Source organism: Hyperoodon ampullatus (genome assembly GCF_949752795.1).
Source record: "Hyperoodon ampullatus genome assembly, chromosome: 4".
In the NCBI taxonomy this organism is placed as follows: domain Eukaryota; kingdom Metazoa; phylum Chordata; class Mammalia; order Artiodactyla; family Ziphiidae; genus Hyperoodon; species Hyperoodon ampullatus.
The window spans coordinates 62274336-62283289 of NC_136917.1; the positions used below are offsets into that span (position 1 = coordinate 62274336).

The 8954-nt window shown below is 53.8% G+C and overlaps 1 protein-coding gene across 1 annotated transcript; it reads left to right on the forward strand.

Moving 5' to 3' along the window:
* The first annotated feature begins 321 nt into the window (after positions 1-321).
* On the forward strand, positions 322-8466 carry CXCL14 (C-X-C motif chemokine ligand 14). The gene is made up of 4 exons (XM_079702309.1): positions 322-563; positions 738-843; positions 4606-4719; positions 7280-8466. The coding sequence occupies exons 1-4, from the start codon at positions 500-502 to the stop codon at positions 7293-7295; spliced, it is 300 nt and encodes a 99-aa protein (XP_079558435.1). The 5' UTR covers positions 322-499; the 3' UTR covers positions 7296-8466.
* Positions 8467-8954: the final 488 nt, after the last annotated feature.

The following is an 8954-nucleotide window of genomic DNA, read 5'->3' on the forward strand; positions in this document are numbered from 1 at the left end:
CAAGTGGCGCCCGAGCACTGGCTCTGGCTCTGTGTGCGTGCTGGAGCCTGGGTGTGCAAGTGTCTGAAGGAAAGCGTGTGTGAGAGCGAGAGGGTATTGGATGTGAGTCTGAACGTGCAAGTGCGCGCGTGGCTCCCAGTGTGCGCTGCTGCGATCGCGGTCCGGGGCGGGCGGCGGGCGGGGAAGGTCTCCGCCCCCCCGCCCCCCCCCCCCCGCCCCGCGTTGAGAAATCTCAGTGAGTCACCGAGTGGTTCTGCATATTAATGAGCTCGGAGCGGATTTAAAAGAGGCCTGGGCGGGCGGAGGGAGACTGTGGAGAGAGCCCAGAGCCGAGCGCAGAGCGCTGTGGGGTGCCACAGCCGCGAGGCTCCCACCGACGGGCGCAGCAGGAGCGAGTGGAGCCGGGACGCGCTCTCCGGGTAGGAAGAGCCAAGCCCGGCACCCGGACGTGCGGGCGCCCTCCCCGAGCCCTGCTCCCGCGCCGCGCCCCTCGGCCAGCATGAGGGTCCTGACGGCAGCGCTGCTCCTGCTGCTTCTGGCGCTGTGCGCCGCGCGCGTGGACGGTGAGTGCCTGGGAGGTCCTTTGGCGCCAGCCCGGCCAGTCCTGGGGAACCCCCAACGCCAACTGCTAAGCTTCCCGGGATCCCTGGGGTTCTGGGTGGGCACCGAGGGTGGTCAATGAGTTGCGAAGGAGACCCCTCACGCAACTGAGCAGCCCCCCGCGCGCTCTCTCGCAGGGTCCAAATGCAAGTGCTCCCGGAAGGGACCCAAGATCCGCTACAGCGACGTGAAGAAGCTGGAAATGAAGCCAAAGTACCCGCACTGCGAGGAGAAAATGGTTATGTGAGTTCTCGCTCTTCGCCGTGAGCGTGTGCGCGCAGCTCTTAACCGGGTGCTGCGGCGCAGCTTGGGGCTGGGTCGGGCTAACAAGCCTTTCTCTCAGCCTTTGTCAAGGCCTTGGCGGAGCCTTTGTAATTGCCTAGCGAGTCCTTAGGACGCTGGCACGGCAGTCTGGAAGAGAGTTTGAAAAAAGGGTCACGGTACTGTGCTCCGGAAACAGCCTCTCCGAGGAGTTCACCCTTGCTAGGATTCGAATGGGTAGCCTAGGGGTTGCACTGCCCCCCTTTCTAGGGTGATCAAGGGTTAAATGGCTTCCGTGTGCCAACTTAGAACACCCAGATTGAAATCACTCAGAATACACCCAGAACTATTAAACTGGAACCCAAACTGTGAGGCGTGCTGCCTTCCTGTTACTGGAGAGAGAATTAAAGCAAACATTGTCTGACGTCCTCAGAACCTCCTTTCAGGGCCTTTTTCTAATCAGGGGACCATGGCCGTCTGGTTTTTGGCTTCTAGCAATTCCATTTTGAGAACGATCCTCACTCTTCCAACACCAGCTGGACTCCTGTGGGTTCCTGAGCAGTCTTGTGGAAAGGGCTCTGTTGGAGTTAACGTGCCATGAGGGTGAAGCCCTGCTTGGTGGGGATGCAGGGAATATTTTAAAAAGTGGGGCAGAGCGAGAGAACACTGCGTTTCCTTGCTTCTCTGCCTTCCCAATTAACCACTTGAGGCCAGCACCACTGTTTCCCCATCAATACGCTCTTGGCCAGGAAGGGAGCCCTTGGCAAAGCAGCTACCAAATATCTGCCACGGACCATTGGCCCCTCTTCCCCTCCCCCAGAAACAGGACACACTTTATTCTCAGTCTGGGCAAGTGCCTTCCATTCACTGGCCCCGCTGGCCCAAAGGCCTCCACACAGTGTCTGCAAAGGCAGCTCCCACCGCCCCCCGCCCCCCACTGCCACCTGGGGTCTGCGCAGTCACGCTGAAGTTAGGGAAATTCAGAAAATCACTGGGCCTGAGCTAAACCCCTCTGCCTTCCTTCCTGGGCGCCTAAATTAGCCTCCTGTCCCTGCCCCTTTGCCCTGCCCCTTGCCTTGCAGACCCAGGTCCAGAAAAACTGCTAGAAAATCCTTTTGGGTGGGAGCTAGAGGTCACACAGCTGAGGGAGGAGCTACAAGCCCCTCAGGGTTCTCAGCTCTCTTGGGGTGAAAATGACAGGAACGTTAACTTTGCACTCCTCACAGTGCTGAAAAATGCTCCACACACCAAGCTGAGCTGTTGAGTCCTGGCAGGAAAGGAGGAGCAGGGTATGAGGTGCAGTGACATCTCAAAAGGACAGAACCCTCAGTAAACAGGCTTGCCCTTTTTCGTGGCTATACTTTTCAGAATAGAGAGGGAACTGACAGCCAGGCAAGTGCATGAGAAGGCTTTATGTAGCCTTGTGAAAACTTGCAGGGGTCTCATGAGATCCGCACACAGCCACCCTCTTCTAAACCTCCACCCGATACCCAGGACCCTACCCCCATCCCTGAAGGGCTGGAGGTCTTCTCCTCTCTTAAGCTCCTAAGACTCTCCAGATCACACGAGGGACCAGTGCTTTTTCCCAAAGCCGGTTTTTAGCCCCAAAGCTGAACTAAAGGGAGTTTTCCAGTTCACCCTGAGTCACCTAGAAATCTCTGATGAGGCTTGGAGCGCAGCTTGCTTTGCAAGTGGGAGTGCTTGCACTCAGAAGGATCCAGTAGAGCCAAGATTCTAGAAGGGGCAATTTGTTTCGTATACCCCAAGTTATTGCTGAAACCCTCGGTATCCCAGAACCACTGAGGACAGGCACACAGGACCCAGAATTTCTGCACAATTGCTGGGGGCAGAAATCCTCATGTCTTCACCCCACAGCCAAGTTTCAAAGTCCCCGTGTTACGACTGAGCATTTGAGCACCATGGTGGGAGGGCTGAGCGTCCTCCCCTGCTGCCCCAACCTTCAGGATTTGGGATCCTCAGCCTGTACGCTGACCTTACGGAGGAGGGTATTTTTATCTGGCTTGGCCACAGCCTTTTATTCCAAGTGCAAAGGCAGCACTGTAGGCAGAGAGCAAAGCATGGGCTAAATTCCTGCAGAGCGACTAGGTACTATGGGGGAGGGGACCTGGACTCTACTCTGAAGCCCGGCCCCATGCTTGAGACCTAGCAGAAGGGACCCAGGGAGCCACAGGTCTCATAGAGAGGGCCAGCGAAGGCAGAGCCCAGTCACCTGGCATTACCACAAGACCTGTCCCTGCCCTAGGAGGCTTAGGCCATGGTGAGGGCCCTGGAAACTCAGAGCACAGGGGAGCAAAGAGAACAGGTTGCCCAGAAATACTCTGCCCCCATTCGGGTAGCAAGATTCGATTTCCTCTCCCCATCAGCTGGGAGACTCAGAGCTCATGGCGACCCTGCTCCTTTCCAGAACTTGGCCCAGGCACCCTGACACTTCACTGTTAGGAGCCTATGGGGTGCTGGCTGACCTCTCTCCCTCCCTTCCCACTCTTCCCATCCCAACCTCCAACCACCCCTTTTTGCCCCCTCAGCCCACACCCCAGCAGCCAGTCCACCACCATACCTCGCTCCTGTGTGTCACCTCCCAAGGAGTGACATCCTCACCTCTCACCTTCCACTTTTCCATGTTTGCTAGGTGGGCCCTCATTCTTGAACACCGTCATTCCTCCCCCGCCCAGAAGCTTCCTCTGAACTCCTGCCACCCTGGCCCAGCCCTGGCTGAGAGGGGCACAGCAGTTCTGGGCAGCAGCCTCTCCCTTCCTCCTCCCTCCCAGGCTGGACCTCACACACTAAGGCTTCTTCTTGGCCATCCCATCTTCCATGACAATTGCTAATAACAGTAACTATTCATTGTGCTAGGCACTTTGCATAGATTATATCTTTAATCATCCCAGTAACCCTAAGAGGTAGGTCCTATTATTATACCCATTTTATGGATGGGCAAACTAGGTTCAGAGAGGCTACCCAAGGTCCCACAGACAGACCTGGGATTCAAACCCAGGCCCTATGCTCTGTACAAAGCCACCTGCCTCTCCACCACATGGCTAGACCTCCAATGGTGTTGGAACACTAGCTGATAGAGACTTGAAGAGCAGTCTTATTTTCCTGCCCAAGGGTGAGATAACTGGGACTTCATGCTCAGGAATCAAAATGGGCTTCAAGGCCAACAAGACTTAGCTTCAGGGTCAACGAATGCCCAGCCCCAGAACAATCTGCAGAGGGTCAGGGGAACTAGGGTTTGAAAGATCAGACAGAGACCACAGCACATCCAAGTCCTGCCATGGAGCTCCTCACATCCAAGGATGAGGTCTTGGCATGCACACTTCACTGGCATTAGCTCTCTCCACCTCTCAATCCCAGGTTCAGAGGAGCTGGAAGAGTCCCCTGACCTTCGTTCCCCAAGGGAGCCATCAGTGCTGTGGGCAGCACCCTGCATGGGGGTAGGCTTGGGGGTGGGGGACTATCCCAGACTTTGAGGGCTCCAGGGGAAAAAGTGAGAGCCCGTCACTCTGCACAGGGTTAGGCCCGAACGTGGAGTCAGATTAAGGGGACAACCAGAACCTTCCAAAGAGCCAGGGAGCGAGCATATGGGTAGGCTTCCTTGAAAGGAGGGAGGAGGCCACAGTCTCTCAGTGCTCTGATTGGGACAGACCAGGGCCACCCACAGGCCACACTGAGGGGCTGTCATTCAGGCTTCTCAATCCTCCATCCCATCCTGCTCCATTTCAGCATCACCACCAAGAGCGTGTCCAGGTACCGGGGTCAGGAGCACTGCCTGCACCCCAAGCTGCAGAGCACCAAGCGGTTCATCAAGTGGTACAACGCCTGGAATGAGAAGCGCAGGTATGCCCCACTGCCCCTCACCTTCCTCCCCACCATCCTACCAGATCCAGAGTCTAGACCCCTTCTAGGTCATCTAGCCCCACCTAAGGCAGGAACACCCACTACAGTTGCCACAGCAAGCAGATACCCAGACATGGCTTACATACTCCCAGGGATGAGGAACTCACCACTTAACTTACTGCTACACTTATTGCTCTCTTGGACAATTGTAAGCATCGAAAATTGATCCTTTTGCGAACTAAAGTTTGTCTCATTCTAACTTTTATGAAGTTAGGATAGTCCTAATTCCTCACCTTATTTAAGTAACTTAAGTTTTCTGAACCCCAATTTCCCTCTGTCAAATGGCTGGGCGAATGCCCAGCATGGCTCTCTCCGTGATTTGTGTGGTTTGGTGAAACACAGCTGCTTAAGTGACTGGGTTTATTAACTATAAAACTGTGGGTACAACCATAAGATGATGAGGACAACTCCTTGCCAACAACATAGTCTCCCCTCAGGCTGCCCCATGCCCCCTGCTGCCCAGGAGCCTGATAAACTCCTTCCTGTGCAGGTGCAGGGAGGGACCTTGGATTTGACCCTCTAGAATCAGAGCTGCTCTTACCCTCAGGGGGCAGCAATGGCCAGATGACCAGAGTCCTGAACTAGACCCCTAACCCCAACCCGGTCTGGGCTGTTCCCCCATTATCAGAAAATGGCTTCCCATCTCTGATCTCCTGGGGTCCCATGTGTGGCCTCAGAGCGGGAGGCAAGTTCCTGGCTCCCCTATGCTACATAAAGGTGAGACCCACTCCTCACACACTCAGAGCCTGTTTACACCTGAATCTGCAGAGCATGACCAGGGACGCGTGCACACACACGTACACACACACACAGGTGAGCTCCTCAGGAGCTGGTGCCTGCACCTCATCCCACAGAGGGGAGAATGGAGGCTAAGTTGGGGGGAGTGACTTGTCTGGGAGCACAAGTCAGGAAGCTAGGTCTCCTGGCGTCACCTTCCCCTCCCTTCAGCGGGTACCCACGCCACCCTCCCATCGCCCCTCCTCCCCGCCACCCCCGGCACTTCCCTAAGCTCAGCCCATGACCAGCTCTCCCACAGCCGACACTTGGGCCCAACCCCAGTATCTGAGCCTTTTGTGCTGCCTCCAAAACTGCCTCATCCACAATTGCTTGAAATAGAAAGTGATGAGAGCAAGAGATTATTTTCCATAAATCTACTGGAAATGAAGCCCTCTTTCTGGTCAGGGCAGGCAGCTCACATGACAAACACAGGACACCTCCTGTCCAGTCACCCTCCCAGCCCTGCATCATCAAAAGTAGAATGAGGCTGACTGCAGGGCCGGTTCACAGAGGCGCTGGCAAGTCTTCATCAGGTTGCTGGGAGATCCAGCCTTTGTCCCGACCCCTCCACCTGGGGCCACAGCTTTGATGAAAAGGAGGCAAGCCTGGGTCCATGCAGCCCCGCTCTTTTTGTTCCTGCAAAATCCACAGGTGAGAGCAGTAAGGGCACCTCTGCTACCAGGCCTCCCATCACTTCCTTACAAAATGAGTCATCCCTCCTTCTTGGAATGCTGAGGTGTCCTGGGAGAGGATGTGGGCATTCCCTTGTCCTCCTCGCCTCCCCTCCCTCTGTACAGGTTGAAAATGTCTTTGTGGAGATAAAGGAATCCTCCTGAAGTCCTCTTTGCTGAGACAGAGAGAGAGAGAGAGAATGCTGAACCTAGAATAGAGACAAGAGAAGGCAGCGGCCGGCCCAGGCTGTGGGGCGAGACTAGAGGGCTTCCAGGAGCTCAGAGCCAGAGCTTCCGGCTGCCACCAGAAGCAGCAGCAGCAGGCATTTGACTTCAGTGCATAATTACTCAGAAATCAGGAACGAGGCGGAAGGAGCAGTGGACGACCTGGATGTGACATGTGGTCCCACAGCAGCCATGTGGCAGAAAGGAAGGGATTTAAGTATCTAAACAGAGATGGTTGCGGAGGTGAGGGGGAAGTCAGCTTGTGAGTGCTCACAGGCCTCGTAGTTACTAGAGGAAGTGACCTTGAGCCACGGGCCTCTGTGGCAGCCCCAGCCCCACTAACCGCCCTTCAGTCTTCAGGCAGCGGCTTCTGGAACTGGCATTTTGTTCTGGAGAACATGTATTCTTGGGCTAAATACAAAGAAAGACACAAGCCTAAATGGAGGGAAGGGATGCCTCTGCCCCTCCCCCCATCCTCGCCGGAGAGAGGTCATTCCCACCACTGACATTCAGTGTTCGTTGGGCAGACTTTCAATCTCTTGTTTCTTGTTTCTGAGTTTCCTCGTATACCAAGAAGGTTTGCTTCCTAGAGCTTTGAGGATAAAAAGAAACTGCAGAGGTGGAGGCTGTGTAGAAAGGACAGAGCCAGGTTCAGGTGAGCTTTTATGCCCAGGTGCTAGCTTCTCTGAAGTGTCCCCTTGCTTCTCCTGGGCTCCTGCGGTCCTGGGAGAGGCACTCCCCAGGCCAGGTGCAGAGAAGCTCAGACACCGGCCTGTGCGTTTCCTGCCTCATCCTGAGCCACTGAAATGGGTGTTTTCTCTTCCCAGGGTCTACGAAGAATAGGGTGAAAAACCCCTGATGGGAAAGCTTCACACCGGTTGGGACACAAGCAAAGGACTTTGCAGATTAAAAAAACAAACCCTTTCTTTCTCACAGGCATAAGACACAAATTAAATATTGTTACAAAGCACTTTTTACCAGGGGTCAGTTTTTACATTTTATAGCTGTGTGCAAAAGGCTTCCAGATGTGAGACCCTTCTCTCTTGTGTTCCAGATTTCGTCACAAGCTGCTTTTTACCGAAGAGGGGAGAAACTCATGCCTTTCCTTTATTAAAAAAAAAAAAAAATGCTTTTTTGTATTTGTCCAGACATCACTATACATCTGAGCTTTATAAGCACCTAGGAGGAACAGGGAACTTGTTGAGACATTTCATAGCAGCGTTGCTCCCTTCCTAGCACGGGAAGCTTCTGCTCAGAGGTCCTGGCGCCTCGGCACAGCTGCCACAAGCTCTCCTGGGCTCATGGTCGGTCACAGCCTCAGGGGGACTCAGCAGCAGCCCCAATGACCCCAATTGTCGGGCAAGCAGGAGCAGATCTCTCTGCATCTGTTCTTTGAGGAACTCAAGTTTGGCTGCCACAGAAATGTGCTTCATCCCCGGGGTTAATTTTTACACATTCTAGGAAACATTTCCAAGACCCTGGGATGGCGAGGCAAATAAATGGTCCTTAAGGAAGGTCCTTAAGGAATGGTCCTTGGGTCTTCTCTCCAACCTGAGCGTTTGTGAAAGTTTCACTGCTTCAAAACCACGTGGAGTTACTGATGCTGTAGCGAAAATCTTAGGAGAAAGCTTAAAAATATACAAATACACGTACAATATACAGCTACAGATACACATGCTGTTCACGAGGGAAAACCTTCAAAGCATGCTTCTTTTCCTCATGACAATGGAACATGCAGTACTAAAGCAATCTGTGATTCCCCACATAATTCTTCAGTGTTAAACAGTGCAGTCCTCCTTCGGTGCAGCCCTCTTTAAGATGACCACACGCCTTTCCCTTTGTAAATATACTCTTAGGAAGGCCCCCTCTACACATGTCCCTTCAGTATGTGCCGTGTTGCACTATTGTGTCATACGCTATGTAAATGTCAGAAACCGTTAGCATTGCATGCAGGTTTGATATTCTTTCTAAGGCAAAAAGAAAAGTAATAAAACATATTTGAAATGTACCAAAATTCTAGAGTACTGACTTTTTTTTCTACTTAATTAAGCCAGGATGACAACCAAATGTTTACCACATCCTGAATAAACAGGGACAGATGCACTGGGGAGGAAAACTTGTGTTTCCCAATACCTGTCAACACCATCACCTCTATAGAATGTCCTGAAGACAGAAAGCCAGGCTTCAAGGCTGATGCTTCTTCCCTGCCTGGCTCCCACACCTGGGGCAGGTTCATCAGAACAGCCAGGTCGGCACATATAGGACCACAAGGTCACGCTGCCATCCCCATTTAGGGAAGGCAGTAGATGCAGGACCCGTCAAGACCCCTGTGGCCCAGGGCCCCAGGATTCTAGTGGGGCTCAGGCAAGGGCAGGAAGTGCCAACCTACAGGGCTCTGCAGCCAGGCTGTGTGGGAGCCACAGCCAGGGCGACATTGAAGGTCCACTTCTCCTGCAGGATGGAGATGATGAGTGCACACACCTCATGGCGCTTCTGGGGACT